Source organism: Montipora capricornis, chromosome 7 (genome assembly GCF_036669925.1).
Source record: "Montipora capricornis isolate CH-2021 chromosome 7, ASM3666992v2, whole genome shotgun sequence".
NCBI classification, from domain to species: domain Eukaryota; kingdom Metazoa; phylum Cnidaria; class Anthozoa; order Scleractinia; family Acroporidae; genus Montipora; species Montipora capricornis.
The window spans coordinates 14,127,560-14,152,559 of NC_090889.1; the positions used below are offsets into that span (position 1 = coordinate 14,127,560).

The 25,000-nt window shown below is 40.4% G+C and overlaps 1 protein-coding gene across 1 annotated transcript in view; it reads left to right on the forward strand.

Moving 5' to 3' along the window:
* The window catches only part of LOC138058234 (protocadherin Fat 4-like), a 78,261-nt gene that overhangs the window by 38,033 nt on the left and 15,228 nt on the right, over positions 1 to 25,000 (forward strand). Inside the window, exons 7-16 of the mRNA XM_068904131.1 lie at positions 1,626 to 1,754; positions 1,936 to 2,057; positions 6,658 to 6,821; positions 7,558 to 8,483; positions 11,897 to 12,220; positions 17,956 to 18,070; positions 19,040 to 19,214; positions 19,566 to 19,662; positions 20,561 to 20,875; positions 24,228 to 24,850. Coding sequence (XP_068760232.1) covers positions 1,626 to 1,754; positions 1,936 to 2,057; positions 6,658 to 6,821; positions 7,558 to 8,483; positions 11,897 to 12,220; positions 17,956 to 18,070; positions 19,040 to 19,214; positions 19,566 to 19,662; positions 20,561 to 20,875; positions 24,228 to 24,850 — 2,990 coding nt within the window. The remainder of the gene's footprint in view (positions 1 to 1,625; positions 1,755 to 1,935; positions 2,058 to 6,657; positions 6,822 to 7,557; positions 8,484 to 11,896; positions 12,221 to 17,955; positions 18,071 to 19,039; positions 19,215 to 19,565; positions 19,663 to 20,560; positions 20,876 to 24,227; positions 24,851 to 25,000) is intronic.

The window sequence follows — 25,000 nt, forward strand, 5'->3', positions numbered from 1 at the left end:
AATATCTTTGTTTTAAATTTCCGGAGTGCCTTTCTACACAGCAGTTAAAGGTTTGCGAAGAAGGGAGTATTAAATAGCTATGACTGAGTCACAGCAATTGATTAAAGTCTAGGCAAGAATCCATTATGCAAGAGTAGGAATCTCGTATGAGGTTTGTCCCCATCGGCGTCATAAAAGTGTCTATTTTTAGACCACGTTTTGCGGGAAAATAACATTAGACCAAATTGGCTAATTATAACTCAATGTAACAGCTGTGCCCCATTCAAATCTCCTGGGGTTAAGTTCTTTGCGTATTGTATTTGCATTACAATGCAGTATTCACATTTAAATAACATGAGAATACCTGGACGAAACGTTTTGAATTGGCTACAACATTGAGTTTGCAGATTTGGTCTATTGTTTATTTTCCCGCAAAAATTGGTTTCCAAAAGGACGTAAAAGCAGCAATTTTGTAACAATCTTAATGAAGAGAACAAGATTTTTAAATTTGCAAACAGACATGTTTCGGCAACTCCTGTGCCATCGTCAGTTTGCGGATGGAATAACAATGATGTACAATATATAGCGGAAAATTAGAATAACAATGGTGTGATACAACAACTGATTACAAAGAAAGATTAAGATTTACATGAGACAATAGACTATTTTACAGTTGTGTGCTTAGTTACATGGCCTGTGAATGAAAGTGGGGCTGGAGTTGACCTTTCTTTCATAGAAACCTCACTACTTTTCTTATGTTAATGATGTTGTTGTCATGCTAGTAAGTAGGAATTTACATAAGAAAAGCTGTGAGGTTTCTATCAAAGCAAGGTCACTTTCCAGCCACATTTTCATTCAAAGGCGAGGTAACTAAGCACACAACTGTAAAATGGTCTATTGTTGATTTAGGGAGGGTTTCTCCCGATGAATGTGCAATGGCTCCTTGATTTTTAATTGTGTCCGTGTTGTTGCTTGATCTATGACAACAAAGCATTCGCTCCAACAAAGTGCCCGACACCCAGGTGACTCCTGTAAATGCTTAAAAATGTGAGAGGCCTTATCCATATTTAAGTGCTCGTTTATGCGCGTGCAAATGTGTCGGGACGTCTCGCCAACATTGCGGGCACCGCAGCCTGCACAACTAAATCTATAAACAACGCATGATTTGAGCTCTTTAGGGATAAGGTCTTTCACGCTAAACAAAGAGCAGTATGAGAGAGAGAGTTTTCTTCGGTCAAAATCGGCTCTTTGTTTAGCGTGAAAGACCTTATCCCTAAAGAACTCAAATCATGCGTTGTTTATAGATTTAGTTGTGCAGGCTGCGGTGCCTGCTATGTTGGCGAGAATTGTTTCATGTAAATCTTAATCTTTCTTTGTAATCAGTTGTTGTATCACACCATCGTTATTCTAATTTTCCGCCATATATTGTACATCATTGTTATTCCATCCGCAAACTGACGATGGCACAGGAGTTGCCGAAACATGTCTTTTTTCAAATTTAAAAGTCTTGTTCTCTTCATAAAAATTGGTTTAAAAATAGACATTTTTCTGACGCTGGGGACTAGGCCAAGTTGGGTGAATTCTACTTTGGGGTGATGTTGGTCCAGGCCATTGTTCTAAATCAAACACTTTCCTCTTCATGTTAGAGGGTGCATCAGTTTCATCTTGCGACGACACCATTACAACAGTGGAAAGCGATACTTTCAAATATTTCAAAACAAAGTTTACAACCGTGGCAAATAACAAAATAACTGTCGAAGTAAGAGATATTCAAGGTAAGTTTTTCCGTCACATTCCACGGATAAATATTAATCTCGAAGAACATCTAGACATTTAAAGTGACTTTGGTGTTTTCAAACTTAATTGTTACTATATTCCGACAGTTAGCATCGCTAGTTTACCCAAGACTGCGCGCTGTTGTGTATTTTTTTAAGCACAAATCTATTTTCTTTACAGGAATTTCCCATCTCTATGCATCGCTCACAAGCACCAACCCAGGCCCCATGGATATTAAATCGGTCAGAAATGAGAGTAACCTGTCTCCTCGATACTTATCTCTTTCTTTGTCAAGTGACAAGGTAAGATTTCAAACAACCAGCAAATTAAAAAAATCCGTTAAAACACACAAATAAATATTTATTTTTTGCTTAGTCCTTATTGGCAAAAAGGTATCCACAAAACTAAGATGTTTAAATTCGGCGTTAGAAGAGACAAAGCCATTTAATAAAATAAAAGACTGCTTAGAGTATAAGGGATCGGAAACTTTGCTGATGTCATTCTCTACATTTTGTTTCACTTAACATACGAGTTTGCCGACAGAGGGCATCGCGCCATTGACAAATATACTTCAATGGTTAAAAAAAAAACTTGTAAAACTCATTTAAATCTCCAATTTTAATGCTTTAAGCCTTGATAACGAGCCAGTGATTAGCCATCATAAGCTGATAAATTAATGGCTGGCAAAAGCTAGCGCTAATGATCCGATGCATTCTTTGTAACATTTTGAATTTGCTCGCAGATTATCTGGTATATCGCGTTCAAATTTTCAGAGAAAGCTCTTTGTGGAATACACTATCAGCATTCAGTACTTTATTGTCGGCTGACTAATTATAGAGCGATAGCCCCACGCTAACGAGGCAATAAACCCTGTTGAAGGTTAAGAGTTAACCATCCCCCTCCCCCCGCCTTCAATGTCACAATGCCTCTAACAGTTATTTTGCTCCGTTCGACTCTCATTTCGCTGGCATTAGCTGTGTCGCGTTGCCGTTAACAAACCTCAACGTTCGTGCTTCCACTTAAAGTCGGAGCGACTTCGAAGAATTTTGGGAGAGTATTTTTTCACTTTTCCTCTAGGAAGGCGGTCTGATGAACGATACAGAAAATTGAATTCAATGCAACTGCTCTTCTTCGTGTATTTTACTCACAATTGATTTATTGACCACTATGTCGACTCGAATCGAACTGAATGAAGGGGTAGTTTCTAAAGAAACTGTGGTGCTGCGTCGGTGGGGAAGTAGTATACAAAAATTTGGTTTATCAACGGAGTTGATAATGTAAATTGACCACCGTACAGAGATTCTAAAAGCTGACGTTTCGAGCGTTAGCCCTTCGTCAGAGCGAATCGAGGGATTATGGGTTACGTGTAGTTTTTATAGTAGAATAGGAGCTACGCTATTGGTGGTAACATGGCAACGTGAAAAGTAGGAATATATTAGTTAAATGAAAAGCGTTCGTTAATACCGTGAGGATTAAGGGTGCCGATTTGAAAGATGAATTTTTGTTCCAGATTCTTGCGGCTTTCCGTCGTACCTAGATGTAGGGAAAGGCCGCAGATAGCCATGTGTTTTTTGGAGTGGTTAGGCAGATTAAAATGGCGAGCGACTGGCTTAGATGCATCCTTGTCATTCTTCTCAACATCGCGAAGGTGTTCGCGGAATCGGTCACCTAGTCGTCTACCTGTCTCACCAATGTATAATTTATTGCATAACGTACAGGTTATGCAATAAATGACATTTGCGGAGGTACATGTGAAACGATCGGTGATCTTAACAGATCGCTTAGGTGCCGATATCTTGCTAGTGTTAACAATGAAAAGACAAGTTTTGCATCGTGAGCGCGCGCATTTGAAAGTGCCGGGTTGCTCGTTGGTTTTGAGCGCGCTTCAAACTAAAAAGTTGCCTACGTTTTTGTCGCGTTTGAATGAAATAAGTGGAGGTTACGAAAAGATTCTACCAGTCTCGGGATCATTCTGAAGTACTTTAAAATTACTAAGAATGATGCTTTTGACTGCGTGATTATGAGGATGGAAAGTGAGGGTGAATGGAATTCTGTCATTCTTATCTTTCTGTGACGTTTGTAGTGACGACTGTCGATCAAATTGTTGGGCGCGATGATGGCCCGCTTTGACCACAGAGACAGGATAGCCACGTTTTTCGAAGAACTGGCACATCTCCTCTGATTTGCTGGAAAAATCGGAGTCATCACTACATAGACGTCGAAGTCTAAGAAATTGAGAATAAGGAATGGAGTTCTTGACATGTGATGGATGTGACGATGAATACAACAAATAACTGTGTGAATCAGTAGGTTTGTAGTGCACACTAGTACATAGCACGTTGCCTCTAATAGAAACTTTGATATCTAGGAAAGCCAATGAAGTTTCCGAAATTTCCCAGGTATATTTAAGAGCCGGATGAAAAGAGTTGACGGAGGTTATAAATTGATCGAGTTCTTCTCTGCTGGATGAAATAGCGCCGATGCAGTCGTCGATGTAACGGCCGTAGAGTTCAGGTTTGGGGCCGTTGTACTGATTAAAAAATTGGTGTTCAACATATCCTACAAAAAGATTGGCATAGCTAGGTCCCATTCTTGTGCCCATCGCTACACCATTAATTTGTTTGTAATAGTTGCCGGCGAATGAAAAACAGTTAAGCGTTAAAACTAGTTCGGCAAGGCGGAGGAGCGTTTCCGAGCTAGGTTCTTTGGCAGTGCGTTGATCGAAAAAGTGTTTAAGTGCTTGAAGACCTTCGCTGTTAGGAATGACTGTGTATAGAGATGTAATGTCCATGGTGAAAATAAGTTTGTCTTGGCCGGAGAAATTGAAATCGCGGAAAATTTGTAGTGCGTGTGTACTGTCTTTAATGTATGATGGCAAAGATTTGACGATAGGCGTCATAATCCTGTCTAAGTAGCTAGAAATGAGTTCGGTGGGGCAACTACAGGCAGAAACGATAGGTCGACCTGGGTTGTTGGGTTTGTGAATTTTAGGCAAGAAGTAAATGCACGAAGTTCTAGGGGTGTTGATGATGAGATTAGTGGCAGTGTCCGGTAATTCTTGATTAACTATAAGATTTTGAATGGTGTCTTTGACAAGTTTTTGATTGTTGGAAGTGAGATCTTTAGGGATTTTGGCATAAAACGAGGTATCCGAAAGTTGCCGCAAAGCTTCTTTTTGGTAAAGGTCGGACCGCCAAACAACTACCGCGCCGCCTTTGTCGGCCGATTTGACAACTATGTCGTTGCGTTTACTAAGATTTTTAAGCGCCGCCCACTCTTCCGAGGAAAGGTTGGAAAATTTAGTGTTGCGATTGAATTTAAGTTTGTGAATGTCGTGACGGCATTTTTTGGTGAAAAAATCTAAAGAGGCAAATTGTCCCTCTGGGGGAGTCCATTTGGATTTGCGAACTAGAAGTGTTTCAAAAATATCTTTATTAGAAGTGTCCGAATCATCCTCTTTGTCGTGAAAAAAGGCTTTTAACTGAACACCAATTTTTTAATCAGTACAACGGCCCCAAACCTGAACTCTACGGCCGTTACATCGACGACTGCATCGGCGCTATTTCATCCAGCAGAGAAGAACTCGATCAATTTATAACCTCCGTCAACTCTTTTCATCCGGCTCTTAAATATACCTGGGAAATTTCGGAAACTTCATTGGCTTTCCTAGATATCAAAGTTTCTATTAGAGGCAACGTGCTATGTACTAGTGTGCACTACAAACCTATTGATTCACACAGTTATTTGTTGTATTCATCGTCACATCCATCACATGTCAAGAACTCCATTCCTTATTCTCAATTTCTTAGACTTCGACGTCTATGTAGTGATGACTCCGATTTTTCCAGCAAATCGGAGGAGATGTGCCAGTTCTTCGAAAAACGTGGCTATCCTGTCTCTGTGGTCAAAGCGGGCCATCATCGCGCCCAACAATTTGATCGACAGTCGTCACTACAAACGTCACAGAAAGATAAGAATGACAGAATTCCATTCACCCTCACTTTCCATCCTCATAATCACGCAGTCAAAAGCATCATTCTTAGTAATTTTAAATTACTCCAAAATGATCCCGAGACTGGTAGAATCTTTTCGCAACCTCCACTTATTTCATTCAAACACGACAAAAACGTAGGCAACTTTTTAGTTAGAAGCGCGCTCAAAACCAACGAGAACCCCGGCACTTTCAAATGCGCGCGCTCACGATGCAAAACTTGTCTTTTCATTGTTAACACTAGCAAGATATCGGGACCTAAGCGATCTGTTAAGATCACCGATCGTTTCACATGTACCTCCGCAAATGTCATTTATTGCATAACCTGTACGTTATGCAATAAATTATACATTGGTGAGACAGGTAGACGACTAGGTGACCGATTCCGCGAACACCTTCGCGATGTTGAGAAGAATGACAAGGATGCATCTAAGCCAGTCGCTCGCCATTTTAATCTGCCTAACCACTCCGAAAAACACATGGCTATCTGCGGCCTTTCCCTACATCTAGGTACGACGGAAAGCCGCAAGAATCTGGAACAAAAATTCATCTTTCAAATTGGCACCCTTAATCCTCACGGTATTAACGAACGCTTTTCATTTAACTAATATATTCCTACTTTTCACGTTGCCATGTTACCACCAATAGCGTAGCTCCTATTCTACTATAAAAACTACACGTAACCCATAATCCCTCGATTCGCTCTGACGAAGGGCTAACGCTCGAAACGTCAGCTTTTAGAATCTCTGTACGGTGGTCAATTTACATTATCAACTCCGTTGATAAACCAAATTTTCGAATCGAACTGACTCGACTCAGCTGTCAATCAAGAGCACTATACCAGCTCTTTCTCTTCTGACGCAATATGACGACTGTCCAATGATTAATTATTATATTCCTTTTAATTAAAGCTGGTGTATGTAGCTGTGCAAGGTCAACAAGCAAGCAATAAATTTAAACTCTCCATGTGGGATGCACTGTTTACTCAAGACAATTACGTGGCAAACGTGATAGAGGACCAACTTGCACCTGTTACTGTTCTCAACCAAAGCCTGGCGTCATCGAATGCTTACACGTAAGAGCTAATCTCCTGCCACTTCTCTGGGTTTGGACAAATGTTTCTGGAATAGAAAAGTTGGAAGTGTGGCTAAATGTATCATACCGACATTGGAGTGTTTGAGCAACAATGGCCGCTTTTATACTAGACTGGAGAAGCATATTCCGTCCCGCAGACGAATTATGAGTCTGTCATGTTATGCGTCTAGTGTAAATACGGGCAGGACTTTATAAGACGCATAATCCGTATTTTTCTGCGTCTGTTAAATTCGTCTAGCTATTGTATGGAGGCGGGCGCGAGACGCATAATGCGTGTGGACGAACTATCTAGTTTAGTGCGTCTAAGAAGACGAACTGAGGAGGGCAGTTTGTCGAGACCCATTATGCGTCTTGTGCCCGTCCTTATTCCAGACAAATTATGCGTTTCAGGAATAAAAACGGCCATTGACGAGAAAGTCACTTTAAAAAGTTGGATGAAAAAAAACTACTGTCATTAGTGTTGTCGTCGACCAGATTTGCTCGATTGCATTCGTATTCACGCAAGTGCTCGTTAAGATTGCCCTACCGGCGCATTCTTTCATAATTTTTGTCGTTATTAGATCAAACGCGTGGAAATCGCAGGCTAAGCACAAGCAACACTGGGTACAGGAGGTCCCTGAGTAGTCAGCTTTTCTTGAGGGGGGTGGGGTGAGGACAAGCTGGTGATATGCTATAGGATGTCCAATTTCTCCCTTTTCTTATCTTTCTTCGTTTAGGCTCAGGTATAGCATCGTTAAAGGTAATATCCAAAGTTCCTTCAGCATTGATCAGAACTCAGGAGTCATTACAACCACACGGAAACTAGATCTCGAAACTCGGGCCAGCTATCGTTTGACAGTGCTGGGTCAAAACGTTCGCAACAAATGCCATAAAGGACGAGCAATTGTGAATATCAATGTCGATGACATTAATGACAACGCGCCTTCGTTTGCGCGTGCTCAGTACTCGGGGACTGTACTTGAAGGGCAGGCTGCCAACACTCTCGCTGCCACGGTTACCGCCACGGACATGGACTATGGAACGAATGCTAAGTTGACTTATAGTATTACCTCTGGAAATAGCGCTAATAAATTCAGTATCAACATGAAAGGAGAGGTTCGAACTAACCAGGAATTGGATTATGAAGTCCAACAAAGCTACACTCTAGGCATCAAAGTTCAAGATGGCGGACGTCCTAGTTTGTCGGATAGCACAAAGCTTACAATTACTGTTCAAGATGTAAATGAGCCTCCGTATTTTGTCAAAGATTGCGCGCTCAATAATTCTTGTAAATTCAAGATACCGGAAAATAACGTCCGCAACGCTCTGCTCGGTGTTATCCAAGCCAAAGACCCTGACACCTGCAACACTGTCACGTATAAAATCAGCACAGACCAATCCCGAGGATCTAAAATTTTCGGTATTAGCAACACTGGACAGATCACTGTCTTGTCATCTTTGGATCGAGAGTTAAAATCTCACTACACGGCAGTAGTGACCGCAGAGGACTGTGGGACACCAGCGTTAAAAATCTCCACTCGGATAACTGTGGAAGTCCTGGATAAAAATGATATGAGTCCCAGGTTCTTACGCCCATTATACAAAGCGTCTGTACGCGAAAACATTGCTAAGAATGTGGTTGTACTGCAGGTTAGCGCGTCAGGTATGTGACGTAGTGTTCTCACGCGACACTAGTAAGTTTCTAGCAATGTCTTTGTGAAACGGTTTTGTATTTGAAACAACAGAAAGCAAGTCCGCGAATCAATTCCAGTACACCAATCTGGCTCAAAATTTTCATGTGCACGCTGAGGACGTAAACTTTCGCAGGGCTTTCAGAAAGTTAGAATACTGGTTTCTTCAGTTAAATCTTACCAAGGTCTTATTTCTTTGCTTCTCTCGCGGTCTCCAAACTTGTTGAAGTCCTCAAGAAGCTTTCATAAAACCACTGTCCCTATGAATATTTTGTTAATTTTACAATTCATTGAGCAGTTCATTTTCTCACTTACAGCAGGAGCCGACAACTCCAATGCTAGGTCTATGTAACGGCATTTTCACAGATCAAGCTATTTTTAGACGAGTGCTAAAATAAGATTTGGCTGCGCAAGTGACCATTTTGAATGCCATGGATAATAATTTTCCATGCACGACTTGTGATTACCTGGAAAGGAAGATTATGTTTTCGCAACCCTGGTCAGATTTTTTACCTGCCCTTGTGTGGGCCCAATTCCATTACTAGGGCTAACACCCACATGGTTTACAAAGGTAGAAAGTAGCACTTCCTATTACCCTCTAATAGTTAATTCTGTTCAAATATAAGTGCTACACGGCCAACGTTTGCGAAAAAGCTAACGCTTACATGGATAGAAGATTGCACTTCATTTTACCCTCCATTGGTTATTACCTGGAAAGTAGTACACAAACATTTGGTTTTATCAACGGAGTTCGTAATGTAAATTGGCCACCGTACAGAGATTCTAAAAGCTGACGTTTCGAGCGTTAGCCCTTCGTCAGAGCGAATCGAGGGATTATGGGTTACGTGTAGTTTTTATAGTAGAGTAGGAGCTACGCTATTGGTGGTAACATGGCAACGTGAAAAATAGGAATATATTAGTTAAATGAAAAGCGTTCGTTAATACCGTGAGGATTAAGGGTGCCGATTTGAAAGATGAATTTTTGTTCCAGATTCTTGCGGCTTTCCGTCGTACCTAGATGTAGGGAAAGGCCGCAGATAGCCATGTGTTTTTTGGAGTGGTTAGGCAGATTAAAATGGCGAGCGACTGGCTTAGATGCATCCTTGTCATTCTTCTCAACATCGCGAAGGTGTTCGCGGAATCGGTCACCTAGTCGTCTACCTGTCTCACCAATGTATAATTTATTGCATAACGTACAGGTTATGCAATAAATGACATTTGCGGAGGTACATGTGAAACGATCGGTGATCTTAACAGATCGCTTAGGTCCCGATATCTTGCTAGTGTTAACAATGAAAAGACAAGTTTTGCATCGTGAGCGCGCGCATTTGAAAGTGCCGGGTTGCTCGTTGGTTTTGAGCGCGCTTCTAACTAAAAAGTTGCCTTCGTTTTTGTCGCGTTTGAATGAAATAAGTGGAGGTTGCGAAAAGATTCTACCAGTCTCGGGATCATTTTGGAGTAATTTAAAATTACTAAGAATGATGCTTTTGACTGCGTGATTATGAGGATGGAAAGTGAGGGTGAATGGAATTCTGTCATTCTTATCTTTTTGTGACGTTTGTAGTGATGACTGTCGATCAAATTGTTGGACGCGATGATGGCCCGCTTTGACCACAGAGACAGGATAGCCACGTTTTGTATTGGCTTTCCTAGATATCAAAGTTTCTATTAGAGGCAACGTGCTATGTACTAGTGTGCACTACAAACCTACAGATTCACACAGTTATTTGTTGTATTCATCGTCACATCCATCACATGTAAAGAACTCAATTCCTTATTCTCAATTTCTTAGACTTCGACGTCTATGTAGTGATGACTCCGATTTTTCCAGCAAATCAGAGGAGATGTGCCAGTTCTTCGAAAAACGTGGCTATCCTGTCTCTGTGGTCAAAGCGGGCCATCATCGCGTCCAACAATTTGATCGACAGTCATCACTACAAACGTCACAAAAAGATAAGAATGACAGAATTCCATTCACCCTCACTTTCCATCCTCATAATCACGCAGTCAAAAGCATCATTCTTAGTAATTTTAAATTACTCCAAAATGATCCCGAGACTGGTAGAATCTTTTCGCAACCTCCACTTATTTCATTCAAACGCGACAAAAACGTAGGCAACTTTTTAGTTAGAAGCGCGCTCAAAACTAACGAGCAACCCGGCACTTTCAAATGCGCGCGCTCACAATGCAAAACTTGTCTTTTCATTGTTAACACTAGCAAGATATCGGGACCTAAGCGATCTGTTAAGATCACCGATCGTTTCACATGTACCTCCGCAAATGTCATTTATTGCATAACCTGTACGTTATGCAATAAATTATACATTGGTGAGACAGGTAGACGACTAGGTGACCGATTCCGCGAACACCTTCGCGATGTTGAGAAGAATGACAAGGATGCATCTAAGCCAGTCGCTCGCCATTTTAATCTGCCTAACCACTCCAAAAAACACATGGCTATCTGCGGCCTTTCCCTACATCTAGGTACGACGGAAAGCCGCAAGAATCTGGAACAAAAATTCATCTTTCAAATCGGCACCCTTAATCCTCACGGTATTAACGAACGCTTTTCATTTAACTAATATAATTCCTATTTTTCACTTTGCCGTGTTTCCACCAATAGCGTAGCTCCTACTCTACTATAAAAACTACACGTAACCCATAATCCCTCGATTCGCTCTGACGAAGGGCTAACGCTCGAAACGTCAGCTTTTAGAATCTCTGTACGGTGGCCAATTTACATTATCAACTTTGTTGATAAAACCAAATTTTTGTATACTACTTTTCCACCGACGCAGCACCACAGTTTCTTTAGAAACTACCCCTTCATTCATTTATTACCTGGAAAGGTCTGGTTTCGCGGGAAAATCAATCTAAAATAACTCGGTTGGTAAAAACGCTATTCCATAAACAATACAATGAAGTTGTGTTCTTCTAGTTATTGGCTCATGCTTAAATTGATTTCAGTAAGACGAATCATGTCCCAAAAAAAGTTCCGAGTCAATAAAACTCAGGGAAAGGTTGTTTTAGTTTAATTGTTATGCATCCAGGGATGGGGTGCAGGAATGGCGCAGTGGTGAGAGCGCTCGCCTCCCACCAATGTGGCCCGGGTTCGATTCCCAGACTCGCCGTCACATGTGAGTTGAGTTTGTCGATTCTCTACTCTACACCGAGACTGAGGTTTTTCTCCGGGTACTCCGGTTTTCTCCTCTTCTCAAAAACCAAAATTTTGATTTGATTTGCGTTAACTTGTTAATTTCATTTTACAGTGTCCCCGATTAGTGCTCTACAGAGCTAGAAGATTAGACACGTAAATGAAGTTCCTTTCCTTTCCTTTCTGTTCCTTTATGCGAGTAAATCCTTATATCAGTAGTTTTGTCTCTAGATGCTGATGATGGGACGAACTCAGAGCTGTCGTACAGCTTGGTATCTGGCGACACAAACGCGTTCTCGATCGGTTCCAAGACTGGAATTATTCGGAGTAAAATACGGTTCGACCGGGAAACCAAACACTCCTACTCTTTGACTGTCCGCGCAGCCGACAATGGGACAAATTCGCTGTCCGGAAGTACAACAGTGGCTATCACAATTCTTGACGTAAACGATAACAGGCCAGATATTGACAATTTACCCCAAAGAGTACCAGTTCCTGAATGGAAAGCTGTTGGATCTATTGTATTTGTTTTGACAGCGAGCGACAAAGACAAAGGTTAGCAAAACGTTCCTGAAAAAGCATTTAACTCATTAACAATTGTTGGTGGCCAACCGGCATTCTGTTTCAACATTTCCTTCAACATCGATATCCGTTCGATTTTGTTGAATCGCGATGCCGATGTTGAACACATGCATACAAAATAAATACATATTTAATTGACCGCTCCCCATAGGGGCTTTTCAGGGCCAATGAAACACGATCAACGAAACGACAGAACGTAACAACAGCAACTGTTAACAATCCCAACTGGCCAGAGGCAATCCAGTTGGCTATTTACAAGTGCAGCTGAGATTTTGAACCATGGACTACCAGGAACAAATTCAACGAGTGGTCAGAACGAGTCTTGAACTCCGGATCTCAAGGCAAGCGTCCTAACCGGTTGCTGACCAGCGGTTTTCGTTAAAACAGTGCTTTGCTGGTGGTGCTAAGTCTCGCGGGCTCAGAAAACCTGGTTGTGGTCATTCTTATTTAAAGTGCACCTAACCCCAAAATATTTTTTTCGCTAAAATGAATCTTTGCAACTGCTCGAAACGCGTTGCGGCCATTTTTTCATTTTTGTAACAAATCCTGGCATTTTATAGGCTTCGAAAGTTGCGAAAATCAAAGCATCTTTTGTTCACGACCGAGTCAGAAGGGGAGTGGGTCTATTCCTGATTTGACGTCACAAACTGATTTAAATTGCATTAACTCTTTGTAGAAATGCATGCAAAGTAGATTGTGACGTCAAGTCAGGAATAGACCCACTCCCCTTCTGACTCGGTCGTGAACAAAAGATGCTTGGATTTTCACAACTTTCGAAGCCTATAAAATGCCAGGATTTGTTAGAAAAATGAAAAAAATGGCCGCAATGCGTTTCAAACAGGTGCAAAGATTCATTTTAGCAAAAAAAATATTTTGGGGTTAGGTGCACTTTAAGGTTTTTCGTCGTAACCACTAGGCCGCACTACCTCCTGCAGCGTTTATACTTTGCTTTAACAACCACTTCAACATTTCTTTTGTTATCGCGAATTTTGAATGAATTTGAAGCCGTTTGTTTACATCTTTTAACATTCTTGGGTATGCGCGTGCGCACTTATCGGTCTCCAATGACTTATTCATGTCCGTATCCACAGTAACAACAGCGGGTGCAGCCTGGGACTGAATACCAGGCCTCTCTTGAAACTTTGGTGAATGAAACTTTGATGATGTGTTGAAACTGTTTGCCTACCTCAGCAGTCAACATCGTTCAACACCGCTGTTCAACAAAATCGAACGGATGTTGAAGCCGTTTTCCTGGGCTTTAAGAAATCTGTAATTTGAGTCTAGAACAATAACTGATAAACTAATTGCATGAACTGAAAGTTACAAAGATCATTGCAGTTAGATGAGCAACCTAAGCAGTTTTAGCATGAAATAATCCCAGTTTGAACGGTGCCTCGACTCCATGACCCTGCGACTGCGCTTCACTTGCTCTACCAACTGAGCTATGAAGTCAGCTGTGAGCTGATCACTTGTGGGTTCAAGTTATGTCCCAAAGACAACTTTCTCTCTCATGGTTTAAGGGGGCTGGCACTTAACTTCAGAAAGACAATGGTTTTAAGGAAGCTTTTTAATCAAAGATCCCTACAAAAAAGTTGCATGAATGGTTCTATGAAGTATCTTTTTCAATGGGAATCTGACACCACTTCAACCAGAAGGCGCATGCGCAACTAGTCCCAGTTCTCTGCCGTGCGTTTCATTGAAAAACAGGTAAAAGCTGGAAACAAAAGGAAGAGTCAGTCTTTTTTTCCGGAAAGGAACTGTCCCATCATGTTTCGTAAACTTTAGCGTGGAATTTCTATTAGGAAATATTTTGAAAAAGTGTATCAAAGGAGGGCCTTATGACGTCATTATTATTTTTAGAAATAATTTATTTCAAAATCCATTCTACAGATTTTGTGTTAGAATGGTCTCATACCGTTGCGTTAAAAAATTGTACAAATACAGTTAACTCGCTGAGATTTATAGGCAATTTCTGATTTGGTCACTTGATATACGAAATATGGTTGTGAGTCGAACCAGACAAAGGAATGTTAAATAAAACACACTTGGCAAAAAAGGATAAATGTAGAGTTAAAGGAAAAATGACCATTTGAAACGGTCCATAGCAACGGTTTGGTAGTTAAGAGCCACCCCCTTAACATTACACCAAGTTTCCTTCATTCACTACTTGCACAATCCCATAATACACCTCTATTAGCCCCCAAAACTTTTGCATAATCATTGTTTGCAATTTCTCGTGGGACATGAAAATGTCCCAAGAGAAGTCGGAAACAATGTCTATGCAGATTTTTTTTTTTTTTGGGGGGGGGGGAGGGGTAAAAGAGCTGTCTTATTACCTCATTGTACCTATTCAGAAAAAGGATGATCGATCCAAAGTTGAAAATTACCGAGGTATCACTTTGCTTTCTGCGTTAGGCAAGCTCTTTACATCAATCCTCAACAATCGACTGTACGACTACATGGTTCAAAAGGAATTTTGAAAGCTGAACAAGGTGGTTTCAGAAAAATGCACGGCACAGTTGATAGCATCTTCACATTAAAAATGCTTATTGACAAATACGTGAAATCTAAGCCACAGAAACACCGAAATTTACTCTTTTCATGCTTCGTCGACTTTAGAAAAGCCTTCGACTGTATACCTCGACAAAAACTATTCGACAAGCTGAGAAAAGAAGGTGTGCAAGTGCGCTTCCTTGACGTTTTAATATCCATGTACTCAAATGATAAGTCGGCAGTTAAAATTGATAACAAATTAACCGAAGCCTTTACTTGTTTTGCCGGGGTAAAGCAAGGCTGCATGATGTCACCTACGCTTTTTAATTTCTATTTAAGTGATTTACCAAAATTTCTAAATACGGCGAGTCCAACTGACATTATGCTAGATGGTGATAGATCTATAAATTGTCTCTTATATGCGGACGATCTAGTGATCACCTCTAGATCAGCAAAAAACCTCCAAATTCCTTAATAAGCTGGAATCTTTCTGTGAAAATGCCGATTTAAGTGTAAATTTAGACAAAAACAAAAACTATGATTTTTAACAATTGTGGTAAGTCTTTAATCAACTACTTTTTCAGATACGGCGCTGATGAACTGGAAAATGTCAAGTCGTATAAATATCTTGGACTCATAATGAGTCCTTTTGGAAACTTTAATCTCGCTAGACAAGAGTTGAAGAAAGTTGCACTTAAAGCACTCTATAAATTACGAAAAGAAATGGGAAACCACTTCAGAGAAAATATAAAATTAACGATGAAGTTATTTGATGCACTGATATCTCCCATACTCTTTTATGCAAGTGAAGTGTGGGGGATTGATTGCAACGGGAAACTAGAAAAGGACCCAGCAGAATTAGTTCAAAATAAATTCCTAAGGTGGTTCCTGGGAGTTAACAAATACTGCAACAACAATGCGTGCAGGGCTGAAACAGGACGGTTCCCAACGACAATTGATGCTCAATGTAGGAACTTTAAGTTCTGGTTAACCTTAACCAAAAATGAATACAAATTATCCCAAATAGCATACAACGACATTAAAAGGAAGGAAAATAGGGCTTTCTGGAGCAAAAAAAATCAAAGGCTCATTGGAACAGATAGGATTAGGAGACCTCTGGATGAAAGCACACTATGTAGACGTAGGAATTGTAAACATTATCAGGCAACGACTGAAGGATATCGAACTACAAAGATGGCTAAGTGAAATTAAAATAATGACACCAGAAAAGATGCTAACCAAAGCAACAAAATGAGAACCTACAGGTTATTCAAAGCGATAGACAATTACAAATGTAAAGACTACCTACCCCAGGTAACCAATACACGACACAGAATAACCCTAGCAAAACTGCGACTTAGCAACCACAAATTAGCCATAGAGACAGGACGTTATTCGAGACCGCTCAAGAAACCTGCAGAGAGAATTTGCCCAATTTGTGAAATAGAAATGGAGGACGAATACCATTTTCTAAATATATGCCCTGCTTACCAGGAAAAACGATGTTCGTTACTAGACTATTTGGAAAAAGAATATAGAATAAAAATAAGCAGAATGTCACCTAATAAAATACTCATGTTTCTGATAAACCCCCTAGCGGAAATGTTAAAATACAAACACTAATAGCAAAACATATATTCGAATGCTTTGAAAAAAGGAAAGGGGCAGACGGATAAAAGTAAATACTCCAGGACTTAATTAATTAATTAATAACCTTTTAATTAATTAATTAATAACCTTTTAGCCATGTTGTTTGTAATTGTTAGTTATTTGAAAATGTGGTCGATATACTATTCATTGTGTAAGACTCCAAATAAAACATGTCTGTCTGTCTGTCTGTCTGTCACCTATATCTTTTTGAAAAGAAAGTTACCTAATAACTCTTCAATTCAAAGACAGAATTGATGTCCTTTTTCTTTGAGGCAAGAGAGTATGAAGGGAAGAGAGGTGATCCCTCGTATTTATTCCCATCATAATCCCTCTTAGGTTATTTTTATATCTCGATATTCCCACGAGGGTTAACTGATAACCAATCATATGTCCCTATTTTCGGGAACGACGCGAAACATTGCATGGGAATTCGCACAGCTGTCAACATTGGTAAAAATGGAGACATATGATTGCCTATCAGTTCACCCTCATGAGAATACCGAATCTCGCAGGAGATCTAAAAATGACTTAAAAGGGATTACGACGGGAATAGGGCCAATATGAGGGATTACCTTTCTTACCTTCATACTCTCTTGTTTGAGGATAAGAATAGCATACCTGCGGCTCGCTATTTCAACTTTTATAAAGATCACCACAAAAGCTCACATGCTTTGTCTCGTAATTAATAAGAAAAATGACGAGTTCGTTATAAAACAGCATACGAGCAAAGCACTATGAAACGACGACGGCTACGGAAAAGACCAACTAATTAAATATTTTAATGCATTTAATGCGTAATCTTGGAACAAGCTTAAAGTTTCAATCACGTCGTAGGAGGCAGACGTTAGGTGAAATGATAAGTTGCAAATGCCAGCTGCAAGATGAGGCAAAAGTAGTTGAGACAGTACCGGAAAGACCACGATTATGAAAACCCGAAGGTCGTGGGTTCAATTCCCACCCTGGTCAGAGTTTTTCTCTGTCCTTGTGTGGGCCCATTTCCATCAGTAGGGCTAACGCTCACATGGTTCATATGGGATAGAAATCGAGCACTTCACATTACATTCTATTCAGTTAACTCTGTTTAAAATATAAGTGCTACACGGCCAACGTTTGTATAAACGTAACCTTTCCTTGTACTTGTTAATTAGGTATTGCTTTGTTCGCTTTGTTCTTTTGCTCTATGGACATTTTAAATTATTTCGGACCCTTGATATGAAAGACTAGCCCATTGTCCACTTGCCCTCCTCCTCGTCTCCATTCAATGTTGGTAACGGAAAAAGTAATTCTTGGCGAGAAAAAAAAAAGGTTAAGAATGGTGTAGGGTAAGATGGATAGACTGAGGGGCAACTTGTCCAACATTTCTGAAAAGGAACAAATGTCTGCACTTATTGTGCGCGAAACGTATCTACGAGATCAAATTCTCGGAGGGTGGTTCAAAACACCAATGAGGCGGTTATGTCCTCATTAAAACCAAAATTCTAACTAACACATCTACAACTACCCGCCCTCATTCCGTTAGTCTGATTCCACGTTATTAACCGTGATTCTGTTTACTTATCTTATAGGAGTGAACGGTGACATTCTTAGTTACATTGACTCTGGTAATGAGGACAACTCGTTTCATCTGGATGCCCAGGACAGGAGTTTAAGAGTTGTTCGCAAACTGGACTTTGAAACGAAGTAAGGCAACGTATTACGAAGGCTTTCCACTTTTGTTTGTTTTTTGGTTTACGTGCCGCTTGAGTTCTTTCTTTGACAATTGTATCAATGTCGTGGGCTTTTAGGTATGGGAGAGCCTCTGTCATTTTAAACAAGGACGAGAACGAAGGCTATATACGAGAACTTTATCTAAAATTATTCCCCGTTATTAGAATAATATCGCAATTATTTCAAGTTGCTCGGCGTGGAAAGTGTGTATCAACCTAAACATTGCACGAATGAAATTAGTATGAACGGAGTGGATGTTTGGAGCAAAAATTGAAAATTCAACGTCTGCTGCTCGTGTCCCCCACATTACTGTCAAATTACTGAAAAGCGAATGAAAATGACCGAAAGAAGAAAATTATGCGTAACAGCAGATTTATACCTAACAGATTAACTTGCTAAAGACTACAGGGAATAACTCCGACACACTAATTACTTGAACATAACAGCCACAACAACACAATTCTAGCTGCTACAGATAGTAGAACGCAATTCCTATCGGTGACTTGTTGTAGTTCAATTTCTTTCTTTGCATCTTTATATTTGTTCATTTAAAATTGACAAAACTGTTGTATCTGTCGATAGGCGTATTGACTGCTGGCAAGTGATCCGAAGAGCCGAGGATCTATCCCCATTCTCACCTCGGCTCTAAGGTTCGCTTGCGTGACTAAAGCAGGCGGTTCGACTGACTTAGAAGGGACTGCTTGCAGTCTACGATCTGAGTCTACGAGGTGTACCGAGGCCATTAATTCCGGCATTAGCCGTTTGTTCCTTTGTCCTTCCATTTGTTTCGTAAATCCATGTTATAAAGTCCGCAGCTGTTTAGCTAATCTCCTCTAATCACGCCAGTACAATAGATTACAGTTTCCCATAATGTAAAATTTAAAATGAGGGCTATCTTACAAAAATAACAATCAATCACATTTTTTTCCTCGGTTCTTGCAGGCAAAACTACACACTCAACATTAGAGTGACAGACAGAGGTAGTCCACCGCTGTCCTCATTTGGAAACCTTGAGATTGTTATCACTGATGTGAATGACAATGCTCCAGTGTTCAGTTTGTCTTCTTACAGAGCTACAGTCAAAGAGAACAGGCCAAAAGGAACTACATTCTTCCAGGTATTTTGGTTTGCGGTTCTTAGATAATACACACTTTGCACTGTGAGGATCATAGCTTCATTTGATTTCATATCCGCAGTTCAATATATGATTCATCATATATTTCATCTATCACTTCTTTCACTGATTCATCCATCACTGGAACATTTGGACCCACAAATGACCAGCTCCCAACATCAGTGGCTTCATAGCACAGTTAGTTAGAGGGTCACATCGCGAGGTCACAGGTTCAAACACCGTCGAAGTCCTAAATTTTTCAGGCCAAGTCCTCTAGGCAATTGCTAAAATTGCGTTCATGACTGTGAAGATCATAGCATTCATTTGATAACGGTTACAATTGCATCCTCTCAGGTGACAGCCAGCGATCTGGATTCTGGGTCAAACGGACAGATAACATATGCCATCATCCAGGGAAACGATGGAGACGCATTCGAAATTGATGCTTCAGGTACTTCAGTATAGCGAAATATATACTCCTCCTTTGAATGAAACAAATGTGCATTTGAAGTGCGGATTACAGACGAAATCGAGAAGCGATCTTCGCACTTATCTGGACAATCTAAGGAATTGTCTCTGATAGGCACCTAAAAAATATAACCCGCACTTCAGATATATGCATTTCTCTGCTCCACACTATGCGGGTTCATAGCTCACTCAGTTGGTTTTAAATTAAGAATTGCACGGGCATCGCAGAGGTTGTGGGTTCGAGTCTCATTGAAGCCGCCTGAAGTTTTCAGATGTCTTTAAGAGACAATTGATTTAATTGTCCAGATAACTTCGAGGATCACTTCTCTCTTTCATACTCCTTCTTTCACGCTTGGTTGTACTTGTTTTTCAAGGATCTTGGTTATATATACAGTAATTGAAATTCTGTGAATTCTAGAACGATGTGATTTAAAATTTAAATAATATTGAAGAAAACGACAGAATGAAATCGTCTGAAATACGCATGTCTAGAATTGACCGCTTTTGTAGGTCAGCTTCAGAGTTGTGATTCACTTCCATTTTCGTCGCTGCTTAGAAAATGTCAGTCCATATCGTTTACATGTATCCAGTTTTCCTTGAAGAAAAGCTCCCTCAGTCCCTTGATTTTACAGAACGAAAGGGATGACGGCCTTTTACATTTGTTTTTAGATCATCTATGCTGCTGATTACAGCAAGATTTATGCTTGTCATTTATTGCTAAGTCTTAACCTCGAAATGAGCGAAAACACTCTCCAGTTCCAATGTTGCCCGAGGGTATGGCGCAAGAGGTTTGAAGCAATAACTAAGCGCGCATAACAAAACAAAGCAAAGCAGTGAAGCCGTTTCATTACGTTGTTTTTTTCTTTTTTATGTAATGATAGGTTCCTTGTTGGTAAAGAATTCACCGGATTTTGAAACAAAGAATCAATACAACTTGCAGGTACAGGCTTCTGACAATGGCGCACCATCCAAGGCTGCGAATGCGCAGGTCACTGTTGATATTGAAGATGTCAATGACCACGCGCCCCAGTTTAACCAATCACAATATAGCTTTACGGTCAGTGAGGGAGCAACAATCCATGCGAATATAGGATCGGTTTCAGCCACGGATCTGGACTCAGGACCCAGAGGACGACTGCTTTACTCTATTGAGGGAGGAGATGGCAATGGAGTGTTTGCAATCGATGGGAATTCTGGTATGTATTGCGGCCCACACACTGGGGAGTGTAAGAAACGAAGACGGCTACGGCAACGAATGTCACGAAGCAATCATATGATTGGCTAAGACAGCCTGCACGTGCGGCACGTATTTTTGAGAATTTCTCATTCACACTCAACAAAACAACAACAATACCGTGAGGATACAAGAGTCGTGATTTGTTCATTATCTATCCTTACTTTAAAACCGTTCGTTAAAAAAACATGCAGATGGAATTATGGCCAAGCTATTGCCGGCATAACCATCATCCTTTCTTAAATCCTGCTGTCTAATAGGTTACAGTTTAGTAAAACGAGTAGAAAACTCAATTGGTAAAGAATCGCAATGGACAATTATCTCAGGGCTGAATCCAAAAGTTAGCATCTTGAACGAGTAGTAATAGTAGTAGTAGTAGTAGTAGTAGTAGTAGTAGTAGTAGTAGTAGTAGTAGTAGTAGTAGTAGTAGTAGTAGTAGTAGTAGTAGTAGTAGTAGTAGTAGTAGTAGTAGTAGTAGTAGTAGTAGTAGTAGTAGTAGTAGTAGTAGTAGTAGTAGTAGTAGTAGTAGTAGTAGTAGTAGTAGTAGTAGTAGTAGTAGTAGTAGTAGTAGTAGTAGTAGTAGTAGTAGTAGTAGTAGTAGTAGTAGTAGTAGTAGTAGTAGTAGTAGTAGTACTAGTAGTAGTAGTAGTAGTAGTAGTAGTAGTAGTAGTAGTAGTAGTAGTAGTAGTAGTAGTAGTAGTAGTAGTAGTAGTAGTAGTAGTAGTAGTAGTAGTAGTAGTAGTAGTAGTAGTAGTAGTAAAGTAACCATATTTAACGTCGATAACTCGTAACACGTAACAGTAATTCAACTGACAAACCCGAGGTCGACGGTGCGCTCATTTTACTCCCCCCCCCCCCCCCCACCACACCTGTGAAGCTGATTATGTCGCTTTGGGGGCGCAGGGATGGCGCAGTGGTGAGAGCACTCGCCTCCCACCAATGTGGCCAGGGTTCGATTCCCGGACTCGGCGTCATATGTGGGTTGAGTTTGTTGGTTCTCTACTCTGCACCGAGAGGTTTTCTCCGGGCACTCCGGTTTCCCCTCTCCTCAAAAACCAAGATTTGACTTGATTTACTTTCATTGTTCATTTCAGTTTACAGTGCCCCCAATTAGCGCTCCAGCGCTAGAACGACTACACACTTAAATAAAGTTCCTTTCCGACTGTGCCATTCTTAAAAGTAGTTGTTTTAGTAAGACTTTATTTAAACACGGAAAACCACCAGTTTAAGATTTACAAGTTAAAAACTAAACTATTTACAACTGCTTTACATGATTGCCGTGTGGGAATCCGATATCCTGGATACCTTCTTCAAGTTTCGCTTAAATTGATCAACAGATCTAACATCGAACGAGCAGTTCCAACATCCAACGAGCAGTTAAGAATCACAGCGTTTAAAAAATTACCAAAGTTGGATTTTATCGATTTAACCATAATAGACTTCTATATCAAGTTTTAAGTTTGAGAGAGATTTCTTTGGCTTGAGTTAGTAGCTGTCACTCACCAAGTCGTGTTGTCAAGGTGTCAGCGCTTTTTAAAAGGTAAGGCAATCAAAGTATATATATGTTGTCGGTCAAATCCGGTTTCAGGTGGAATACGTTCTTACCTGGGTTAAATTGGTGATCCTCGTTTTACCTAGGTTGAATATGCACTCTACTTATTTTAAAGCAGCTATCAACCTCCCAAAAAGGACTGAAAACACCTATTCCTTCCCTGAGCCTATGTCTTACGCATCTCAACACATCTTCAGTTAATATTTCGTACCATCTAATTGGTTCTGTGTTCATACATTCATCCATTCGATTTCAATATTACAACATAGAAAGGGAAAAAAACAACTGAAATATGCACCGTTAGGGGTACTCGAACTCGGACCATGGGCGTAGCCAGGATTTTTCAAAGGGGAGGTCACACTGTGTCAAACAGAGGGTACTCACATTTTTGCAACCTGAATATTGTAGGTTGTTTGCATAAAAAAAGGTTTACAAAGGGAGGGTCACGGGCACCCCAGGTCCCATTCCCCCTAGCTACGCCATTGACTCGGACCATCCAGATCTGTAGTCCTGTGTCTTTACCACTACAGCACAACGACGAAACATGCTCAACCTACCACAGTTCTTTTCATTATTTTTAAATAGAATTAAAATTCTGCATAATAAGACTTAGTCAATTGATATTCGTGTATAAGAACCAAAACTAATCCCAACCTGGCCCTAATTTTTCTCTAAGCATAATTTAGGCTTTAAAAAAAGTTTCTTCAATTCATTTGAGTGCCTATTAACCCTAGGTAAAATGAGGATCATTAATTTAACCATGCAAAAACGGATTCAACCTGAGAAGGGATTTTGCTGGCAACATATACACCTTAAGTCCAATCGTGCTCAAATTTCATAATCTAAGGCTCGGAGACTCTTTCAGCCGAAAAGAGTGATAGGTTGTAGGTATCATTTTTCAGCATAATCGAACCCAATTGCTTTTTTAACATTCCTAATCAGTCCTATGACACAAAAGATTAGCATTCAAGTATTGTTATTTTAAGATTTAATCAACGATGTCGGAAGTATTTTGAACTGCTCAGTGATTTTAATCAATCATCACTCTCCAGGATAAAATATACGATGACCAAGAGAAACTAGATAAAATCTAATTTCCGGAAGGGATTTAATTAAACCTAAGACCCTCCAAGATCTAGCCGGGTGCCCTGTTCACTGAGCTAAAGTAGACTCTGCTATGATTGAATGAAACTGCATATCCCAGTTTTAATGTCAAATGGATACCATAATGGCCTAAACTGCATCACGCAGTTACATCGACGTTAGAAATAACTGTTGAAATAGTCATGGTTGCCTGCCTCTATCCAACCATGCAAGCTGGGAGAAGTGAACATTATAGGTATTAAGGGGCTCAAGCAGGAGATGTTTATGAGCCACCAGCTGAAACCGGACGAGAAAATTTCGCATGTGAAGAGAATATAAAATCACCGACGTTTCGGCGTTAAGGGTTTTCTCAGGGTAAACTCACATGCGAAGAGAAAATTTGTTGTTTCTCGTTTGTCAGAATAGCCTCGTATAGAGGAGTCGAAATAAAGTCTACCTGTTACCTGTTACCTGTCAAGTTTACCCCGAGGAAAGCAATTAGGTCGACAATATTGTTAATATTTACCGACAAACTTCAGTACACCCACGTGTGCGCTGCGCGCCGAATAGTGCCCACATTACGTTGGTGAAAAGCAAGAAAAATTCATTTACCACTTCTGAACATCATAACTAAACAAAGGAAAAGATGATTTACTCAAACATTCTCTCCACATTACAGGGGCCCTCCGCGTGCTGTCCAAACTCGACAGGGAACAGAAGGCTAGCTATTTTCTGAATGTAGAAGCTCGTGATTGTGGAAAACCACCCAAGTCTGCACTCGTTGACGTTAAGATCACGATCTCCGACATCAACGACAATAAGCCACTGTTTGACAAATCACCTTACCTTGTGCGCGTTAATGAGGATGCTATCATTGGAATATCAGTCACAACAGTGTTTGCCAAAGATGACGACGCAGGGAAAAATAGCGAGATAACATATGCAATCAAAAGCGGTAACGAGCAAGGAACATTTAACCTTAATGGTACAAGTGGTTTAATCGCTCTGCAAAGGAGTCTAGATCGTGAAACCAAAGCTTCGTATCAACTTGTTGTGACAGCGGTTGATCATGGGAAACCTCCACTGATGTCATCGGTTGACGTCACTGTGTTGGTTAATGACGTCAATGATAACCCGCCCTCATTTGCAAATTCGATCTATAACTGTTCAGTGGCTGAGAATTTGGCAAAGAAAGTTGCGGTATGTTACGTCACTGCCTCGGATCCGGACGCATGTCTGAATGGTCAGCTGTATTACACCATAGTTGCCGGAGATGTCAACAACGCGTTCCAAATAAACAGCGTAAGTGAGAATCTTATTTCGTCCCTTGATTATATTCTACAACTCGTCTGCCTCCTGCTTCCATACATGTCCAATACTCATTATATGGTAAGCAATTCTCGGGCTGAATTAAACACTCTGATTGGCTGGTTTTTAGTCGCAGTTTTACAG